This window comes from Harpia harpyja, chromosome 16, assembly GCF_026419915.1.
Source record: "Harpia harpyja isolate bHarHar1 chromosome 16, bHarHar1 primary haplotype, whole genome shotgun sequence".
NCBI lineage: Eukaryota > Metazoa > Chordata > Aves > Accipitriformes > Accipitridae > Harpia > Harpia harpyja.
The window spans coordinates 4,620,609-4,642,340 of NC_068955.1; the positions used below are offsets into that span (position 1 = coordinate 4,620,609).

The 21,732-nt window shown below is 45.9% G+C and overlaps 1 protein-coding gene across 2 annotated transcripts in view; it reads left to right on the forward strand.

Annotated features, from left to right (window-relative positions):
* The window catches only part of ARID1A (AT-rich interaction domain 1A), a 61,337-nt gene extending 40,987 nt beyond the window's left edge, over positions 1–20,350 (forward strand). The window contains exons 5-20 of one of the 2 annotated variants that reach the window (XM_052810485.1): positions 838–1,078; positions 1,448–1,537; positions 2,247–2,414; positions 3,038–3,353; positions 4,694–4,839; positions 4,926–5,035; positions 7,474–7,683; positions 8,241–8,448; positions 12,293–12,425; positions 12,795–12,967; positions 13,147–13,297; positions 13,456–13,587; positions 13,698–13,794; positions 15,269–16,142; positions 16,427–16,557; positions 17,399–20,350. In XM_052810485.1, the coding sequence (XP_052666445.1) occupies positions 838–1,078; positions 1,448–1,537; positions 2,247–2,414; positions 3,038–3,353; positions 4,694–4,839; positions 4,926–5,035; positions 7,474–7,683; positions 8,241–8,448; positions 12,293–12,425; positions 12,795–12,967; positions 13,147–13,297; positions 13,456–13,587; positions 13,698–13,794; positions 15,269–16,142; positions 16,427–16,557; positions 17,399–19,123 (4,905 nt within the window). In that variant the 3' untranslated portion in view covers positions 19,124–20,350. The remainder of the gene's footprint in view (positions 1–837; positions 1,079–1,447; positions 1,538–2,246; positions 2,415–3,037; positions 3,354–4,693; positions 4,840–4,925; positions 5,036–7,473; positions 7,684–8,240; positions 8,449–12,292; positions 12,426–12,794; positions 12,968–13,146; positions 13,298–13,455; positions 13,588–13,697; positions 13,795–15,268; positions 16,143–16,426; positions 16,558–17,398) is intronic. The other variant, XM_052810486.1, reaches the window with a different exon arrangement.
* The last annotated feature ends 1,382 nt before the right edge of the window (positions 20,351–21,732 follow it).

Below are 21,732 nucleotides of genomic sequence, written 5' to 3' on the forward strand. Positions count from 1 at the left end.
GAATAGCTGATGCACCTTATTATCAAACAGCTAACACAATTGTGCATGTTGGATCTGCACATCACCTTCTTGGAAGTATCCCCATTTTTCAGACTTGCCAGCTGATTTTTGGTGCTGTTGCTTTGCAGTCGCTACTGTGGCGATCGGAGGTTTCAACTTTCTTAGGCCTTTCGTGCTTCTCTTATTCAGGGTGGATACATGCAGTAGGAAGGGCATTTTCTAGCCTTGCCTTCAAGAAAAACTGAACTTCATAGGCTGATACTGTAACTGCTAATTTTTGCTACCTTTGAAGAAAGGGAAGTGGGAACCCTGAAGAGTATTTTACTGTTTTCTTTTGAATCTCTGTTTAGTTTGTTTTTATCCATCTCAAGTGAGTAGTTTCCCAGCTCATATGAGGTTTATGAATTAATTATGGTGAGGCAGGAGTTTTCTGTCTTTCAGAGGCTGAGCCACGTTTCTCTTCCAAGCCATGATCACATGGAGTGTCTCTTCTGTTTGCAGTTTTACCTGTATTGTTGATGCATTCTTTAATTTCTTGCCTCTAAACTGAATTAAAAGAAGCAAGTAGGAGAATAAGCTAGTTGCTTGGACCATCAGGAAGCATTCAGCAAACCAGCTAGGGAACTCTTGGGTTCAGAGACAGGCAGCAGGATAAGACACATTTGGCAGTTACCTCAGTCTGCAGCAGCCTTCATTACTGACAATAGCATGAACAGAGTTCATTGATTTCTATTTGTAGTATGCCTAAGGGAGAAATGCACTCTTTGTTAGTGGTATGTGAGAGAACAGTCCCATGTCTTTTTATTTTTGCCTGATCTGTTTCTCTGTGTATTGCAGGACCTGTCTGGTTCAATAGATGATCTACCCATGGGTACAGAAGGAGCCCTGAGTCCTGGAGTAAGCACATCAGGGATTTCCAGCAGTCAAGGAGAGCAGAGTAACCCAGCTCAGTCTCCTTTCTCTCCACATACCTCTCCTCACCTGCCAGGCATCAGAGGACCCTCCCCATCCCCAGTTGGATCTCCAGCTAGTGTTGCTCAGTCCCGCTCTGGTCCACTTTCACCTGCTGCAGTACCAGGTAACACTACTCACGTGTTGATCTTTTGGTGGGGCTGCTTCATGCAGCTGGAAAGTGAATTAACATGGCCGGTGGGGAGGAACTGGCCAGTGTCAGTAGTATGTGGTTATTGAGGTCCTGTGATCTCATTTGTTTGCTTTAAAATGTCTGTAACTTTTAAAGGATGCAGTAAGATGGGTGGGATGGCTGGTAATCCAGCGGTGTCATTTTGCTGGGTTAATGTGACTGATCTTGCTCTTGTTTTTCTTCACTGTGGCTAACGTGCTCTTCTCCCGAAGTTGTTTGTAGTTCTGATATTTAATACTCTTGCATCCTGGGTTTTGTGGTGTGCAATTTTTGTAATTAACCACTCTCCTTTTTGCGGTGTAGGCAATCAGATGCCACCCCGACCGCCCAGTGGCCAGTCAGACAGTATCATGCATCCTTCCATGAACCAGTCAAGCATAGCGCAAGATCGAGGTGTGTGACATGAGTTAAAAGATGTAATTGTAAAGCTAGATGTGTGACTAAAAATTACCTGGCCTGATGGGATGGATTCTATGGTGAGATAGCATTTAAAAGCCACCCCAAGTTTATAAGTTGCAAGCGTTTAGGCACCTTGTAGTAAATTCAACTGTTACTGGTTGTTCAGCCTCTTCATGTTCCATCCAAGCTAGTAGTTTGGCTTGTAAGATGTTTTCTGTGGCTTTTGACACACTTTTCTGTGAACAGTGCTTGTCCAAGGTCCATGACCTTAAGCTCAAAATGAGGGGTGCTTGCAACAATATTGTGTGCCTTTTCCCCCTAAGAAAATAAGGTTAATGTGGGGGAAAATGTGTGTAAAATTTCAGCTCTCATGGATGAAGGTATATAGTTGTCACCCTGAGAAAACAAACAAGCAAACAAAAAACCACCAACAAGAAGCCCCTAGGATTTGCAGAGTTGTACCGTCTACTCCTGTGACACTAAGTTGGTTTTTTTCTGGTTAAAACAGGAAATTGGATCTGTTACCTTAGCAGATAACACTGGCTCCTTAATAGCAACCACTGTAAAAATCTGTCTAGGCTGTTGCTGAAAGGATTTTGTTAGTGGGTCCCAGGGGTTGCTGTTACCTAAGAACATGTGTGTCCAGTGGCACCTATGGATACTTTGCGCTAATAATTGTCTGCTCCATTCACTGGGTGACCAGGTTACATGCAGAGGAATCCTCAGATGCCCCAGTACAGCTCACCCCAGCCCGGCTCAGCCTTATCTCCCCGTCAGTCTTCTGGAGGACAGATGCACGCTGGAATGGGGCCATACCAGCAGAACTCCATGGGAAGCTATGGACCGCAGGGTGGGCAGTATGGACCTCAAGGTGAGGCACAGTCAGCTCCTCCAGGTGGGAACTGAGCTGAGCAAATACAAAAGGCCTCTCTTGACTGTAACATCTTGTCTTTGATAAACTGTTCTTCTTTGTCCCCTCTTAATATGTGGGTAATACAAAACAGTGTGCTCCTTATGAGCTGGAAGGAACTGTGCTTTGTTCATGTTGAGATCGATGAAATACGTTGCTTTTGGGGCTAGTCGTACTTCTAAATGTAGGATCCCTCCTCCTCGTTTAAAAAGGTGTAGGTCGTGCATCCAGTGTAATAGAGAAGAAGGGCCAGTTCCCTTTGGAGAGGAAGAAAATTGAGTGTTGTGTGTTTTGGAAAGGGTTAAGTGAGTTTTTTACATTCTGTCCTGGACCATTTAGCTCACTCTGCTTGGTTGAGGTTTGGGAGAGTTTCAGGCAGCTTTTGAATCGATGTTGTTACTTGGCTATGTCAAAACACATTTTATGTGGCTTATATCCAAGTACTTTGACTTTTTGTTGAGGTGTTAACACTCCCCCTCATCTCTGTTAGTGATCTTTAAATATTTGCTGATAGAAGATTTTTATGGTGATTCATAAACTAACTAGTTGAATGATGTTGTCTTCCCCTCTTTTTATCTCCTTAGGAGGTTATCCCAGGCAGCCAAACTACAATGCTATGTCCAATGCCAACTACCCCAGTCCAGGAATGGGAGGAAGCATGAACCCCATGGGAGCAGGGAGCCAGATGCATGGGCAAACTGGTGTGCCGCCATACAGCGGGCTTCCTCCAGGGAGGATGAGCCATGCAACCATGGGGAACAGACCTTATGGACCTAACATGGCGAATATGCCACCTCAGGTGGGGACAGGCATGTGCCCCCCACCAGGTGGCATGAATCGCAAAGCACAAGAAGCGGCTGCTGCCGCCATGCATGCTGCTGCCAACTCCATCCAGAACAGGTAAGAAATGAGATTGCCCCTAGTCTCTGTTAAAGTCCCTTCTCTATATCAGATCTAGGTTTCAAAGCTGTGGATGGGATAACCCAAATTTCAGGTAATACTGAACATACACTACCTTGAAGGTTTGCCCTTCTTGGAGACTTTTTCATCAATCTTAAGTGTTAAAAAAGGAAGAGCATAAAGCTTGCACGAGCACTGTGTTGGAATACATCATTAATGACGTGCTTAGGGAATTTTTAATATTCATAGGTGAAATCTATTTAACTCTCACATCCCTTCAGTTGTTTTCCCTTTCTGGTTGTCTTTGTTACATGAGTGGCTTAAAAGATGCTGCGTGTGTGGTAAAACCCATAAATCTAGCAGACAGCCATCCAGCTGCATTTGTCTGAACCAAGGCATTACTTGTCCAGTGTAATGAACTTCTTCCTTTTAGGGCCTTGATGAGCAGCTGTGGGAAAGGGAGCTGGAATTCAGCACTGAACTTTGCAACTATTTTCTGTGATGGTGGTTTTTTGGTGTTGGATTTTTTGGGGTTTTTTTTTGTTGGTTTTTTTTTTTTTTATTGCACATTTCAGAGTAGGTGTATGTGGCCTACCAGAATGCCAGGAGAGCCATGAACCTGCTTATAAATTGGGTTCCCCCAGTAAAGCTGTTAGATATATTTGTTGTCTGACTGGCCATTGTGTTCCTTATGCTGACTTAAGGACTGCTTCTGCAATCTACTGTCTGATGTTACCTATGACTGCCAAGAGGCCAAGTTCCCAAATGCCAATAAAGGCATCAAAGCCTGTCCCTTTGAGTAACAAGTTTGAGCAACAGTTGTGTATGAGGTTTTCTGATACAGGTAAAATAATGTAGCTTGTATGGGTAACACAAAGGAAAGAAAGAAAGAAAAATCATTAAATGTGGCTGGAGCACTACACTGTTCATCTATACAAATAATGGATTCTCACTTAAATGCACAGGGCTGCATTATTTGCATATCTGTTCTTCCCTGTAAAGGCAACTTAACAACTGAATTGAAGTTCAGTTTGGGGATGTAGCAGAACAAGATTGAGGGTGAAAATGTTCAGAACTGAAGTCCCTCTTTGTCGGTTAAACCACGACACTCTTTTAAAATGGTTTGCATCCCCTTTTGAGAATGAGACTTAGGCTCTAGGGTTGCTAAGCTTTAAAACAGCACCTGATCTTTGGTCTTTTGCTGGAAGATTGAGCTGGAGAAAGTCACTTCTCCGCTTCCTTTGTAGAAGATTTCTTTTGGCAAACCTGCTTCCTTGGAAGACAAGATCTTAATGTTTAGTATTTGGAGTAAGTGTCTGTTTCTTCCTTGCCTTCTCTAGGCCTCCTGGTTATCCCAACATGAATCAAGGGGGAATGATGGGCACTGGACCTCCTTATGGACAGGGAATTAACAGCATGGCTGGCATGATAAACCCCCAGGGCCCACCCTATCCGATGGGTGGGAATATGGCTAACAACTCTGCAGGTAAGCCAGTGCTGACCATTAGGCATTTCCTTGATTTCATTGTACTGGATGGAGAATTAGTGTTAAAGATTGTTTTAACTTCCTAGGGATGGCAGCAAGCCCTGAAATGATGGGTCTTGGGGATGTCAAATTAACACCTGCAACTAAAATGAACAATAAGGCAGATGGGACGCCAAAAGCAGAATCCAAGTCAAAGGTAAAATGTTTTGGGTTTTGTTTTTAATGACTCCCATCCTCTTCAGCATGCAGGGAAATAAAATCATTGCATGTTAACTTGGAGTGAACAGTGCATCTGTCTAGTCGTGAGCGTGGTTCCTGAGAGAAAGCTATTTTGATTCATCCTCCTCACCCTGAACAGACTTCTTGTTAGCATGGTTGTCCTTGTAGTAGTATGTGATCTGAGTGCTACTTGTGACCATGGTTCTAACTCACAAGCGTGCCGAGTGAGTGGGATATCCTCTTTTGGGATGTGTTATGTTTTGGAGCGTAATTAAAGACGTAAGTGTCTCGAAACGTGTGTATCTGTGTTTTTAGAGTAGGCTCTGGCTATATTTGCAATAAACCACTAAATACCCACATATGTTAATAATAGTATTCTTGCGGAGCCTGAACTGTGCCATCCCCTACAGAGACCCTCTAGCCCTCAGTAAGGCCAGGAAAGGGACTCTTCCATTAGAATTCACATGTCCTCCCCTGTTTAAGCCTTTATCTAGAATTTCTAACAGATGCCTGGCACATGTTATTTATATGTTCTCATTTCAAATGTGGGCTAGTCTTGCCTTTATTAACTGGGGAGAAGGTACCTGAACAGATGTGCCTTTTGGATTGGCTTTATCCAAGTCCCCAGATCCTACAAACAGCTGATTACACTGTTGCTTGAATCAGAAGCGTAAAGGTAAAGATCATGTAGTTGAAGTGCCCAGTGTAAGGAGATTCAATGTGAATTATGCTTGATGTGTCCAGCCGTGGCTGTGCTTGAACTGTGGCAGTGGTTCCAAGAGGTTCTTCAGGATTTATCAGGAAAATTCAAACAATTGAGGGTTTTACTGCTGGGATTCATAAACTGTTCAGAAATGAAGGGGAGCATTTCCCAGTCCTTCGGGACCAATCAATTTCACTTGAAAAACAACTTAATATTAGGAAATATCACTTGCCACAGTGAAACTGCCAAAAGAAGTGTGAACAAACCTGAGTTTGTTTCTCCTGTAGACTTGGAGCTAGTCACTTACCACCTCTCAGCTGGGAGATGGTACACTAAAGTGTTACTGTTGTTTCACAAACAAACTAATCCTGTGTTAAAGCCAGAAGAGGGAGGCAAACAAGTTCTTCAGGGACTGTTTTTCTTTGCATTACTGCTACCAGTTTCAAAAGAACCACCAAAAAACCAGTTTCTGAGCCCGTAGTCTCCTCTTTTGCTACTTGAAAGAAAATAAAAGCTCTGCAAGTTTGATACCTGTACCACCAGCAGTCTCCGAGAAGATTCAGAAGATCTCTCACTGCTGCTCATGTGTTCTGGCACCTGCCTTTCTATTTATGACGAACAAGGACTTAAATACTCTTGGGCTAGGAGATGCCAGAAGCTACAAATAGGGTTGTTCTGTCCTCCTGGTCTGTGCTGTTCAAGGATTATCTTGTGTTAATGAATATACTCAGTCTTGGGTGTAGGGGTTCATCTACAACATCATCAGATTTGAAGTTCACTTCTACCTTGGAAGTTCATTTTTAAGTAAGCATTTGGAATGCCAAAACCATTTCTGCCTTTACTCCGAGTGTGTGTGATCCAGGTGGTGAAAGGCAAAATTAACATGCTTATGCACTACTTCAGAAGACTTGGGGGAAGCAAGGCAAGATGAAGGTCCACAGGTTTTACCTCTAAATAGACCCTCGGACAATTCAGTGAATCAGATGTGTAGGAACTAGTGTGATACTCCTACTTCGTAACTGAAAGCTTGTATTCGAAATTGCTGTGATGCCTTTCCACATCAGTCTTCCTGGATCCTGATATGCCAGTGATGGCAAACCAGTATGGGAGCTTATGTCGTATCTGGGTAGCGAGATTTCTGCACTTCTGTCAGTCAATAGGCAAAGGAAGAGAGATGGTCTTTGTGGGGGACCCCTCGCACACATTCGTCAAACAGGTGCCTCATCTTTATTTTTCTTTGAGGCATGTTTATTTTTATTCCTTGGCAGTGTTTAGTGACAGTTTAATCTGGCATCTACGACTTGGGTAAGAGAAGAGACTAACTTGCAGTAGCCACGGGGAATCTCATTTGCAGTTGGATTAGGTGTTTTCTCATATATTTAGCAAACAAGCTCACAAAGGATGTCTTAAAGAGATGGCTCTCTGCAAAGTCTCTTTGAGGTTTGTTTGGTTTCTGTAGCATTCCTGAAACCCTTCACTTTTTAAAAATACATACTCTATGAATTCCCTGAGTAGCGGCTGGTTTTGTGATACCTTTGTCAAATAATACTTGCCTGACGTTGGTCTGAGACTAGTGTAGGTCTAATATAAAGCTTTTCTCAATATAACAGCAGAACTTTGAATTCTTATCTGACTGCTTTTTTGAAACCATCTCGGACGTGAACTAGCTGCTTTTGTGCTGCTCAGTCCTGATATCTCTTTGCTTCTCCTAGAAGTCCAGTTCCTCTACTACAACCAATGAGAAGATCACCAAACTCTATGAGCTGGGTGGTGAGCCTGAGAGGAAGATCTGGGTAGATCGTTACCTGGCCTTTACTGAAGAGAAGGCCATGGGCATGACAAATCTCCCAGCAGTAGGCAGGAAACCCTTGGACCTTTACCGGCTCTACATCTCAGTGAAGGAGATTGGAGGATTGACTCAGGTGAGCGTCCAGCAGCCAGTGTGGTGACTGGGTATTTGTATTCAGAGCTGCCTCCTGTCTGGCAGTCGCAAGCCAATGGGCAACACAATTTAAAGTCAGCTTCGTAGCTAGATGTAAGCCATGACTTTCCATTTAGCTGTGTTTATTTTCTTTTTATTTTTTTAAATAATGCTTATAAGACCCAGCATCCTTTAAGTGACCCAAATGTCTGCTCTCCTGTTGTCTGGTTGAGAACAGTCTGTAGTGAGATTCAATTCAAGTGCTTTTTTTTCCATGTTTTGTCCAGTTCAAAGATTGGTGACACTGTCTTTGTCTTTGCATCTGGCTGTCAACTGACTTCGTGACTAACTTGATTTGCAATCCGTCCCTGTTTCAAAAGTTCTTTGTAGGTGGGGAAGAGGGTTTACTAGTTTTGGGTTTTGAACACAACTGTATCTGCTCTGCTTAGCCCTTACTGCATCCTTTGTGTTAGCTGGGAAGTGTTGATTTCTCCCCAGAAAATTTGTTGGAGAAGTAGTTGGGATTTTGAGTTTAGAGCCTCTTCTTTGTTTGTGCAGGTCAACAAAAACAAGAAATGGCGCGAGTTAGCCACAAATCTCAATGTGGGCACATCCAGCAGTGCAGCTAGTTCTTTGAAGAAGCAGTACATCCAGTGTCTCTATGCCTTTGAGTGCAAGATTGAGCGAGGTGAAGACCCCCCTCCAGATATCTTTGCAGCTGCTGATTCAAAGAAGTCTCAGACTAAGATACAACCTCCATCTCCAGGTGAGTTTAGACACTGGTTTAAGGTGTGCAATGAATGTTTGAACCAGAGGATCTCTGGCACTGTATGCCCGACTCCATGTGCTGTGGGCCAGACTGGTTCCAAACTTCCACAAAGCCCCCATGTCTGTTTCTAATTAGATGTTCTCTGGTTGTGTAGATTAAATACTTTTGTAATGGGGGAGTGAATGGTACTGGGAATACGTCAAGTCGCTTGGGGTAGTTCAGTTTTTGCGTGTCCCACCTCTGCAGTAAGTTTAAGAAAAAGGAAAACATAAAAATACATACATACCTATATACACATACCTCTATGCTTGCTTGTACATCACTGCCTTATGAGAATCTGGTGGAGAGAGAAGTCTCGAGTTATCCCTACAAGGTGATCTCTGCACTTCTAACAGCAGCCCTTGTTGTTATTGCTGAGCTTTGGGAACTTGCTGGAAGAGTTGTGCTCATTTTGACTATGCAAGTGCCACCTTCTGGGAGTAAATGCTTGATGTGGGTGTGCACTCATCTTCCTCATGAGTTAGTTCTTTCTGTCTTCAGCAGGAGTCAGTGAGGACTTTCTGAGGCTTTGTGGACAGAGAGCATTGTAAGCCTATTACAAGTTGGATGCTCTAGAAATCAGGCCCTTTAAAATGAACTTCTACTGTTGTTTCAAATTTGATGAGGTGGTCCAGTTTCTGAATATTTAAGCAGTGTTCAATTCAGATTTGTTTAACATTAAAAAAAAAGAAGAAAAAAGGAGAAAACATCCAGGCTAGCAGTGCATGCTGTACTCTTTCGTCTTCGGAAAGTCTGATCATTTCTGTCTCATTTGCATTGAGTTCATTGCTTGAATTGCTGCTGAACTTGCCAACCCTTTCAGCTTCAGTTTTCCAGTTTGTCTTATATAAGTAAAACCTTCAGATGCTCTTTCTGGTCAGAAGCCCGTTCTTGTAGGTGAAATAAAAACTTTGTCCGCTTTGATGTTCCTGTAATGTTTGCAAAAAAAGCCTTTTTGGTTCTGAAACCTGGCATCATCTTTGTCTCACTCCTGAGGAGTGGAATAATGAACCCTTTTTAGATTGTACTGCAGTTGTGTCTCAGCCCTGTTAAGCCCTTGATCGACAGTATGCTTGTCTGATTATTCTGTTGGCAACTACGTTTATCTATCCTCTCAGTTAGAGTGTTGTTTTTTTAAAGAACTAAATCATGTCTTTTCACTAGTCAGGAAACCTGTCCCAGTGTAGCTTCAACCTTGGTGTATTCTGCAAGACAAAGCAACTTTTGTGTCATTAGACTAAACTTCTGTCTAAAGTGGTGTCTGAGTTCCACTTAAACTAGACCACAAATCCATCCCCACTTTCTTTCCAAAACCTCTTTCTTGCCCCCCCTGAGATACTAGGCAGTGGAACAAAGATGTTAAGAGCATTTGGAGTTTATTTGGAGAGGGCTGAGACTTTTAGGAAGGCACTGAAAACTTTTTGTAGCGCTAGGTGCCTGTCAGAATGGATTAGATGGTGCACCGATTTTTATTTTGTTTTAGCTAATATGGTGCTATGTGAAGGTCGTGGGTCTGCCTTCTGGGCTGTGGTACAGGTGATCTTTTGCTTCAGCACATCAGCGGGAGGAATTTGCGGGGCTGCTATCCCAAAGTCTGCACATTTGTGCAGCTCTGTTGGCTTAGTCCACCGGTTTGATTCCTGCTATGTGAGGACTGTGCTGTATTTTCTATTTAAACTGTTCTCTCTACTTGTCTTACTCCAGACTCCTGCAACTAGGAATATGCAGAGGCAGCAGTGAAGCATGGTTGGTTGCTCTGATCCTTTTAAGCTGTATCACTCAGCATGTTCATGCTCCTCTTTCACTTTGCTTTTCTTCCTCCCTCTTGCTCCCCTGGATCGGCAGGAACTGAGGGTGCAGGGCACGACACAAATAGCTCTCCCAACCCCGGCTCCAGGCTTAAGAGCCTTAAAGGAGCATTGAGTCCCAGTGGGCACTACTGTTCCAGAGGCTTGCTGAGGCCCGCTGAAGCAGCGTCCTCCAGACTTGCACACACAGAGGTCTGTCTCCCAGCAAAGCACCCTTACGGAGAATAACTTCCCTGTTTGAAAGGCAAGTGGACAACAGTGGGGCATTTTGAAGTCCCATCATTTGGATGAAGTGCTCTGTCATCCCACACGGACACACATGCTCTGTTCTTCTTGCAGACTTTATAACCTGTTGTTGGCTTACACTTCATTTCAGCCTGTTCTGTCAAATTAATTACTGCATAACTTTGTAAATGATGAGGATTGCACTGTACAATTCTCCATTAACCACTTTTTGAGGCTGCAGAGCATCTAAAGGCCTTGCAGGACAGTCATCTAGATAGAGCTCTTGCTGCCGGAGCTGGTTTCCATGCAGTGTGCATTCATAACCCTCGAAAACCAAAAGTGTTTACAGAAAGGCCTTGGCTGGAGTGGACTGGGTATTGCCTCGTGGGCACTTGGCACGGGTTTCCTGCAGACCTTCTTGGGTTCCTGCTCACAAACTGCAGCATGTCCCTGGGGAGGCGTAATCAGTCTGCCGTTGGGTTTTAATTCCCAGAGCATGGAACTGGCCCAGGTCCAACTGTGTGTAAATTTGTGAGTGGGAGGGACGGCAGGGGGTGGGGACAAACACCAAATGGCAGCGACGCAGGGAATGTCTCGAGGCCTCTTCCTGCCGATGCCAGCATTACAAACCAAGAGGAGCGACGAATTCCTGGGGGAAGCGAGTGGAGCTGAACTGCCACTGAGAAAGGCGGGGAGGGCCCATGAATGAAACTCCCCGCTGAGCTTGCCTCTGCCCTTCCTTCTCCCAAGACCTCCCTGGGCTGGGAGGGAGTCCTGGAGAAGAGGACAGGGTGCCAGGAAGGTGGGGTGTAAACAAACATGCCCTGGACTTGACCTCGGAGGATTTTAATGAATAGCTGGAATGACTCATCAACCAGCAGGGCTGAAGCTGAGGGATATCGGGTGCTGGGGATGGTAACTAATGGAAACATTAATTAAGAGTTCAGCTCTTGCCAGCTGTGAGGAGCATATGAACCTGAGAGCTGACAGTGTCACAGCGATCCAGGGGCAGAGGAGAGCTCCTAGAACTCACGGCACAGCTGGATTACACATGACGGCCTGGGATTTTTGGTGAAAGCTTACTGTAGCGTAAAGCAACCCCTACAGAGCCAGGGAACTTGCTGGACAGGTTTTGTCATTCAGTGAAAGATCCGGCATCTCCGGCATTCCCTGTTCCAGGAATCCTTGGGAGTGGTGCTTGAATTAACCTGCATGAATTAACCCCTCTCGAAGGGCAGAGCAGACAGAGGAGCCTTGTTCACAGTTACTTGGTGACTTCAGCTGGCGTCCTGGAGTTTCCATCACTAGAAAGATTGTGAGACTTCCAGGAGAGGACCAAAACTCACCTTCTTTCTGGGTAGAAAGAGTGCGAAGGCGATGGGTCAGTGGTTGTCACTTGGCAAGAAGCAGCGTATTCCCTGCCGCATGGTGCACTGTAGAGCATCAACCTTTGAAGCTAGATAGCTTGGGCAACATGACACAGTGCCACAGTAGTGGCATGGTGTGTAAAAAGGAATGTGGTTAAGAATGAAGGCATAATGAAAATGAACGCATCCTCTCAGCTTTCGATTACTGTACCTGGTTCTTCTGGGAAGTCTGGCCCAGTATGTCCTTGAAATGTTGAGCTCCTTGTACTTTTTTGGCCATATTTCATCTGTCTCTTTCTTGAAGGACTCTTTGCTCTCTGTTCTTGAGGCTGATGTTCTGGGAGGTTCTGGGTTGCATCTGTAGGGTGCAGAGCTGCTTACACCACATTTCTCTTCTTGCAGCGGGTTCAGGCTCAATGCAGGGTCCTCAGACACCTCAGTCCACCAGCAGCTCCATGGCAGAAGGAGGAGACTTGAAGCCACCAACTCCAGCATCTACGCCGCACAGTCAGATGCCCCCTTTGCCAGGCATCAGGTATGAAACCATTGTACCCTCTTCCGCTATGCTGGAAGCAAGCTGTGAACATGAGGTCACTTCTGGGACATTACTACTGGTGGCTGGAGACTTGAGTACCTGTTTTGGTGGGGCTCCATGGCTTTGCTCCTTTGTTAATGGCTCTCAGCAACATTGTTGACTCTGCATCTGTGTGTGAATAATCATTACTTTTGGATTGGGTCTGAGGACAGTATTGTAGGAGGGCCGTTCTTCATGCATCTCTTGGGGGAGCATGACTGTGGTCTTTCTAGGGGATAGCAACACCCGAGAGGGAACATGTGGGGAAAAGTATCCTGAGGAGCATTGTGGACCTCTATAATCCTGTGTCTGTGGGTTTTTTTGAATCAGGAGTAACTCAGTGGGCCTTCAGGATGCCTTTGCAGATGGTAGTGATCCTACGTTCCAGAAACGGAACTCCATGACTCCAAATCCAGGGTACCAGCCCAGCATGAATACCTCTGACATGATGGGTCGCATGTCTTATGAGCCAAATAAAGATCCTTACAGCAGTATGAGGAAAGGTAAGGAAGCCTTTGTGTGCTCCTCTCCCTTTTCTCCTTGAGTACTAATCCCTGTATCTGGCTGTACGCTGGAATGCACTGTAGGAGACCTTCTACTTGCCCTTCTTCCCCAGAAGATGGGACGTTTCTTTCTAAGGCGGAGGTAGGCACATTTATTGGTCCTTTTTTCAATATTTCAGCTCCAGGAAGCGATCCCTTCATGTCCTCAGGGCAGGGCCCCAACAGTGGTATGGGTGACCCTTACAATCGTGCTGCAGGTCCAGGGATGGGTAACATGGCCATGGGACAGCGGCAACATTATTCCTACGGAGGTCCTTATGACAGAGTGAGGTGGGTACTTGAACCTGGTGAGATCCTGGTTTGCTTCACTCATGTGAAATGATTACTTTCTCTTCACTACTGTGACTTTACTGATCATCCTTTTCCATCTGAGGAGCAAGGGTGAATTTAAGTGGACGTGTGGGGCTTTTCTCTTTGTTTCCATGTAGGACGGAGCCCGGCATGGGACCTGAGGGCAACTTAGCAACCGGAACTCCGCAGCCCAACATCATGCCTTCGACCCCTGAATCGGGGATGTACTCTCCCAGCCGCTACCCACAGCAGCAGCAGCAGCAGCAAAGGTCTGTGCGGGGTGTTGCCACAAACAGCTCTTCCCAGTGAGAGAGCTCTGAGACTGTGAAAGTGAAGCATGCATCTGATCAGACAAGTAATACATCTGTTTCTTCTCCAGACATGATTCCTATGGCAATCAATTCTCCACTCAAGGCACATCCTCGGGCAGCCCCTTCCCTAGCCAGCAAACTACCATGTATCAACAGCAACAGCAGGTAAATTATCATGAAGTTTCTGATATGGTCGACTGAGAGACAGAAGAGTTTTATCTGTGAAATTTGTGAAAAGGGGACAGTAAAAACTCTTTGGGCTGTGTGTTTGCTTTATGAATGTGTAGAATTAAGTACCTTATACAGGATGCTTTTATTTCCCCAGTTTCCAAATAGTTTAAGTAAGTTCTAATTAGCAGTTCCAGTGTTGCCTTAGCAAAACAATGTTCTGAGAATGGAGGTTGTGTAGTTCGCAGACATCCGTGCTCTGGTCAGGCAGCAGGAGATCAGGAAGTGTTATTGGGTTTCTGTGCCCCTCTGGAACTTTCTGAATCCCATCATGTTTCTGTAACACTTTTGGTCCAAGTGATCAGATGAGTTTGTCTGGAGTAAGTCCTTCATCATTCTGGGGGGCTGTTTCAGGTGGATCGTTCTGCACAGTCCAGGGCTTTTTTTTTTGTCTTTGCCTAACTGAGCCTGCAGACAAAGACTTCAGGCCTGCCTCCACTGCCCCACTGCCTCCTACTCGCTGTTCTGAAAAACATCAGGTTTGTTTCAGGACAGAGTTTGAATGAACATATATCTCTTTCTGTAATCCTTATATATTACTTGCTCTTTGTGTCAGTGCCAGGACCCATAATGTTTTTTCAGATAATTTTGAGTCTTCTGGTTTAGGAGAGTATGGAGAGGGCACTCGCTGAGCTGTGCTAAGAATAATTCCAACTGCTCTGCAGTTTGGCTCTGCAACCAGAGCCATGGGGCTCTGAGCCAAGAGTTCGAGTTACTCTGGTACTTGTCATCTTTGAAGCCCTAGAGCTCCATCTGAAGCCAGTCATGACCGTGGAGCTTCTGAGTAGACTGTGTAGCAGCTAAAGCATAGACCCTTGGAGGCAAGAGAGAGCTTGGATTTTAATTTTGTCTCAGCAATTGACTGTTTTCTCCATTTGCACTTAAAAGAAGAAGGGGGGTGAATAGTTCTTGCTCCTTTCAGTGATGTGTTTTGAAATCTACAGGAAAGGAAGAAGCAGGAAGTACAACAGTTTCTAATGCATCTTGTTTGATGCTTCAGCAGAAACCTCTGTTTTCTGGGAAATGCAAGAGAAATAAGGTCTGATAAAATTCTCGGATGTGAAAGGAAGCAAGTACCTGTGCACAGTTTGGTTTGTGGTGAACGTATAGTAGAGCGGAGTCTTTTCTACAGGAAAGTCCTTTCTGTGGGCAGACTTCTGCCCCCAAGGCATCCTTGTAGAATCCACAAGGAAACTACCCAGCCAGCCACAAGGAATTGGTCTTGGCTTGTGAAATTGAAAGACTGATCCAACTTCACATTGGATATGGCTAATGAGACAAGTCTTGCCCTCCTACAGGCCATGCCGTGGGGCATATCCTCTGGCTCTGAATAGCTCTGCCCACTGAGGTTTGGGTTGCTTGTTTCTAAGTAGATAATCTCCTATTGTCGATGCTTTTATTTTCCCTGTAGAATTACAAGCGACCGATGGATGGTAGCTACGGCCCGCCTGCTAAGCGACATGAAGGGGAGATGTACAACGTACCATACAGCGCCGGGCAGGGGCAGACGCAGCAGCAGCTGCCTCCAGCACAGACCCAGCAACCGAGCCAGCAGCAAACTGCACAGCCGTCTCCGCAGCAGGACTTGTATAACCAGTATGGGAGTACATACCCTGCTGCTGACCGCCGATCTGCCGGAGGGCCACAGAACCAGTTCCCATTCCAATTTGGCAGAGACAGGGTCTCGGCTCCCCCAGGCTCCAATGCTCAGCAAAACCTGCCTCCTCAGATGATGGGTGGTCCTATACAGTCTACTCCAGAGGGCCCGCAGCAAGGCGCCATGTGGCAAGGGCGCAACGAAATAGGGTACAGCTATCCGAATCGGCAGAGCACTGGCTCTGCGCCCCAGGGGCCTGCTTATCACGGAGTGACTCGAACAGACGAAATTCTGCATTCAGACCAGAGGGTCAACCATGAGGGACCATGGCCTTCCCACGGGAACCGGCAACCTCCTTATGGTCCCTCTGCCCCCGTGCCCCCAATGACTAGGCCCCCCCAGTCTAACTACCAGACCCCCCCTAGCATGCAGAATCACATTCCTCAGGTATCCAGCCCAGCACCTCTGCCCAGACCTCTGGAGAATCGCACTTCTCCTAGTAAATCTCCATTCCTGCACTCGGGGATGAAAATGCAGAAGGCAGGACCACCCGTCCCTGCCTCGCATATAACACCAGCAGCTGTACAGCCTCCCATGATCCGACGAGACATCACCTTCCCTCCGGGATCAGTAGAAGCTACGCAACCTGTGTTGAAGCAGAGGAGACGGCTGACAGCAAAAGATATTGGTAAAAGGAAACTCCTGCTTTTCTGCTTACGCCTGTCGAGGGGATGGGTGCTGCCATTACCCTTTGGTACAGTACTGCTGAGCGGAAGGGCTCTGCTGGCTTTGAAAGAATTACATTTTTGCAGGTTATTTGTGTTTTCAGACATCATTTTGGCATTTGGTACATACAGTCTGTACATCATCTCGAACAGGCTCTGCTCTTCATGGGTCCAAAAAGCAGTATCAAGTATCTCCTTTTTGTTTTTAAACTCCAGGAGCTGGAAGTATCATGTGTTTATGTTACAGGAACTCCTGAAGCCTGGAGAGTGATGATGTCTCTGAAGTCCGGGCTGCTAGCTGAAAGTACGTGGGCCTTAGATACCATAAACATCCTGCTCTATGATGACAACAGCATAATGACCTTCAACCTCAGCCAGGTGGGTGCAGATGCTCTCTGATGCAGGTCTTTGAAGTGCTAATTTTGTAGGGTTTTCTGTCAGCGAGATAGCAACAAGCAGCTTGTGCCCTTGTAGGGCCAGACTCCCCGATGTCCCTGTAGCGGAGCATGCCAGGTCGGAAGAGAGCATGGGGTCTGGGTAGCTGTGCGCTGGTTCCTTACTAGCTCATGTAATTTATGTGGTTGTTGGTGCACAAGTGTGTGTGTTCTCCTCTCTGGTGAGATGTATTGCCTCTGGAACAGAGGAAGTGAATAACAGTGGGGAGGCCATAATGGACTTTGCAGCGAGAGTGCTATGAAAGGTTAGAAGATGCTTGCATTTTTGGGTGTTGCAGGTGTTCGCTCACCTCTGGCTCTGTCTTTGCCTGGGACAGTGCGCACGGAGGCTGGGATGCCAGTCTGGAGGGCCAGCTTTTCTCAGTTAGTTGCCATGTGCCTCTGTGGCTGTTGTAAAAACTGCTTGGCAGTACTGTAACGGCTGTTTGGCTTAGTGCTGCCCTTCACCTCCCTGTGTATGAACCAGAGGGGAGATACAACCAAGAGCAGATGTGTGTTTGCACAGGTATGTGTGAGTGGAGGGGGGTGGCTTGGATACTGAAGGTCAGCATCTGGTTTTGTCTTTGTTCCTTTTCCCAGAGGACGGAAAGCTCTCTTTTGCAAACAGTTTATTGCCAGCATGAAAAGAACCCGTTAATTAACAGCACTCTGTAAATTCTTAGCCCTTTATGCCCTGCTTTCCCAGTTGCTCGTGTTGGCCTAAGTTGTTTTCTGATCGCTGTTCCCTTCCTTCCTTCCCCTCCTGTTTTTCTCCTCCCTCGTAGCTGCCAGGCTTGCTGGAACTCTTGGTGGAGTATTTCCGGCGCTGCCTGATCGAGATCTTTGGAATCCTAAAGGAATACGAGGTGGGAGACCCAGGGCAAAGAACACTATTAGATCCCGAAAGGTTCTGCAAATCTTCAGCTTCCTCTCCTGAAGAAGGGGAGGAGGATGATGAACGACGGAGCCTGAACTGTGAGGAGGAAGAAGAGGATGAGGAAGAGGAGGAGGCTGCGTTCTCAAGCAAGGACAAAGCACCTCTAGAGAGCAGTGAGGAAAAACTAGTTAGTAAATTTGACAAGCTTCCGGTCAAGGTCGTGCAGAAAAATGACCCGTTTGTGGTAGATTATTCAGACAAGTTGGGGCGAGTGCAGGAGTTTGAAAGTGGGCTGCTGCACTGGCGGATTGGTGGCGGAGATACCACCGAGCACATTCAGACCCACTTTGAGAGCAAGACGGAGCTACCTTTGACTCATAAACGAGCTTCCTGCAACTCTGTCTTGAGGAAACGTTCAGCAGCTGAGAGCAATCTGAGCACTAGGGAAGGAGAGACTCCTCCATCCGACAGCTCCTCAGAGAAGAGGATAACTGCCACCATGGATGACATGCTTTCGGCACGTCCGGGCTCCCTGGCAGGGGAGGAGGAAGAGGTCAAAGCTTTGGAAACGGCAAAGGAAAGCAGCAAGTTTCCCTTTGGCATTAGTCCAGCTCAGAGCCACAGAAATATAAAAATTCTGGAGGACGAACCTCACAGTAAAGATGAGACACCCCTCTGCACCCTCCTAGACTGGCAGGACTCTCTGGCGAAGCGCTGCATCTGTGTCTCTAACATCATCAGGAGTTTATCGTTTGTGCCGGGCAATGACTTTGAAATGTCTAAACATCCCGGGCTGCTGCTGATTCTAGGGAAACTGATTCTCTTACACCACAAGCATCCAGAACGTAAACAGGCACCCCTAACCTATGAGAAAGAGGAGGAGCAGGACCAAGGGGTGAGCTGCAACAAGGTGGAGTGGTGGTGGGACTGCTTGGAGATGCTGCGTGAAAATACACTGGTCACGTTGGCCAACATTTCTGGCCAGCTGGACCTCTCCCCTTACCCGGAAAGCATCTGTTTGCCTATCCTGGATGGACTCCTCCACTGGGCAGTGTGTCCGTCAGCAGAGGCCCAGGATCCCTTCCCAACACTGGGGCCCAATGCGGTCCTCTCCCCTCAGAGACTGGTTTTGGAAACACTCAGCAAACTCAGCATCCAGGACAACAACGTGGATTTGATTCTTGCAACTCCCCCCTTCAGTCGCTTGGAGAAGCTGTACAGCACCATGGTGCGGTTCCTTAGTGACAGAAAGAACCCAGTGTGTCGAGAGATGGCTGTGGTACTACTGGCCAACTTGGCACAGGGGGACAGCCTGGCAGCAAGAGCGATTGCTGTGCAGAAGGGCAGCATTGGCAACTTGCTGGGCTTCTTGGAGGACAGCCTGGCCGCCACGCAGTTCCAGCAGAGCCAGGCCGGCTTGATGCACATGCAGAACCCACCCTTTGAGTCGACGAGCGTGGACATGATGCGCCGAGCTGCTCGGGCGCTGCTCGCCCTGGCCAAGGTGGACGAGAACCACTCGGAGTTCACGTTGTACGAGTCGCGGCTGTTGGACATCTCCGTGTCGCCTTTGATGAACTCTTTGGTTTCACAAGTTATTTGTGATGTACTGTTTTTAATTGGCCAGTCATGACAGCTGTGGGATCCGAGACCCTGTGTGCGTGTGCGTGAGTGGAGAACTTAGAAACTGACTGTTGCCCTTTATTTATGCAAAACCACCTCAGAATCCACTGTCTGCCCTGCGCTGTCCTGCTTCTCCCTTGGGGAAAGATGTCCCCGTTCCCTCTCCCCTTCCCTTGCCCTTCAAATTTGTCCTGAATCCCTTATTAAAGGAGACAAAGTTCTGTCTACATAGAAGACTTTTTTTATTTTAACCAAAGTTACTGTCGTTTACAGTGAGTTTGGGGAAAACGACTTGCCGTGTTATCACATTGACAGGCACCACTTTCATAACTGTTTTTAATGGTAAACTCTGAAGGACAAAAGTGACTGCTGAACTCTGTGTGGTTTATCGTTGTACATTCACAATCTTGCAGGAACCAAGAAGTTACCAGTTGTGAACAGACCTTGTCCAAGAGAGGCCTGTGCAGTAGCGTGTAGAACTTCATGTACTGTACACCTTAAACTGTAAACATACTGTAATAATGTCTCACATGGAAAAAAAAAAAAAACGCTGGATCAGCAGCAAGCTGTAGTTTTTAAAAATGTTTTTAGTTAATGTTGAGGAGAAAAAAAGGCTTTTCCCCCAAAGTATCATGTGTGAACCTACAACACCCTGACCTCTTTCTCTCTTCCTCCTTGATTGTATGAATAACCCTGAGATCACCTCTTAGAACTGGTTTTAACCTTTAGCTGCAGCCTGAATGCTGCCACGTGTGTATATATATATGACGTTGTACATTGCACATACCCTAAGATTCCTTGCAGTTTTGTCCCCCTCTCCCTACCCCTTTATAGTATGACGAGTTAACGAGTTGATGACCTGCAAAAGCGAGACACAATTATTTAATCTCTTGCCAGACATCCCTCCCTGGAGGATGCTGTACAGGTCTCTGTGTATAAAGTCATTGCTGTCTCAGCAGCCAATCAACTTATAGTTTATTTTTCCTGTTTTTGTTTTCTTTCTAATCGAGGTGTGAAAAAGTTCTAGGTTCAGTTGAAGTTCCTGATGAAGAAACACAATTGAGATTTTTCAGTGATGAATTCTGCATATTTGTATTTCAGACGATGTAGCTAAAAACTTGATGTAAATTCCTCCCTTTTTTCCTTTTTTGGCTTAATGAATATCATTTATTCAGTATGAAATCTTTATACTATATGTTCCACGTGTTAAGAATAAATGTACATTAAATCTTGGTAAGATGTTTGTAAGGGTTTTTTTTATTAGCAGAATGGAGAGGTAACTTCAGTGCTGTCAGGTCTTGTAGACGTGATGTTGTAGGTCAGCTCCTTCTTACCACGCAGCACAGAGACCTCAAAGGTCCTGCGTGGTACATCCCGAGTGTCGGGGGATGACAAAGCCCTGTCTTGCTCTGGAGACCTGCTTAAAGCCGTGTGGTCTGGCTTTGCTTTCGCTGTTTGGCTTGTTCCAGCCACGGAGTTTTGGCTTAGTGCTGCTTAGGCTTGGGTAGGAGTGGATTTGCAGCGTGAGGTGAAGCTATGGCAGAGAGACACTTAGTTCACAGGGTGAAAAAGACTGTTGCTCGGAAGGGAGGCAGTTCCCTTTCAGCTCTGTAAAATGGAAAATTTTCATTCCCCTCGCATTTTTCACATTTTCTTGGAACCACGATGTGGACTCTGACTTCCTTCAGAGGATGGGGTTTTCCAGCGGACAGAGCTGTGATGCCCTTCAGCAAACGGCCAAAGTTCAGGCTCTTTATATGAAAATCTGCACATTTTCATGGGTTAGTAAATGGGTATCTTATTTAGCCTGAAGCTTTATCCTCAGATGATGATAGAAGCAGGCTAGCTAGAACTGCACTGAGCTTGTTTAAGCAAAAGAGCTAGTTAAAAGAAAAAAGAGAAGCTTTTTTTGAAGGCAGATGTCATTTTTGTTCAAAAAATCACCTTGTTTTATCCCGCTAGTCCTCTCCTAGGAAGGTCTCAGTTCCCAGAGCCCTCCCTTAGTTGTATTCCTGGAAGTAATTGTGCCAGAATCAGGCTGACTCTTTTCTGAAAAGTCTGTTTATCAGCAGGAATCGTGGGAGCTCTTTGCCTGGCGAAGGAGAGTCCTTAAAATGGATTTCTTAAGAGACAGGAATGGTGCTGGGCTTCCTTGGCTTTAAAAAATACTGAATGGAAACCAGGTTGTGAGATAAGAATCCTGCTGGACTTCGCTGTTCTGCGACAATGTTGTTGATTTAAAACCAACTTCTCTGATAATTTAGTTCTGTATCCCAGGAGCTTTGTTTAGTCTGATTAAATTAATGTAAAAATCTTACTTTTTTTAACAGAAAGGACCTCAGCAGCAAGGTTGAAGAAAGGAACATGAGCAGCTTTGTACAGCCTCTGTGTTCACATTATGGTGAATTTAATCATAAGTGAATGCTACGTTTGGGAGGGAAAGAATAGTCACAAGTGATATCAACTACCCATTTTACCAGTATTTATACAACCAGTTGATCTGAGGGGAGTAATTTCGCTCCCCCAGCGCTTGCATGCACGCAGACGCATACACCTCTCGCACTTCTAAAATGGCTAAAAGAAAAACAGCATAGATGAGAAATTAGGAAAATGAGAGCA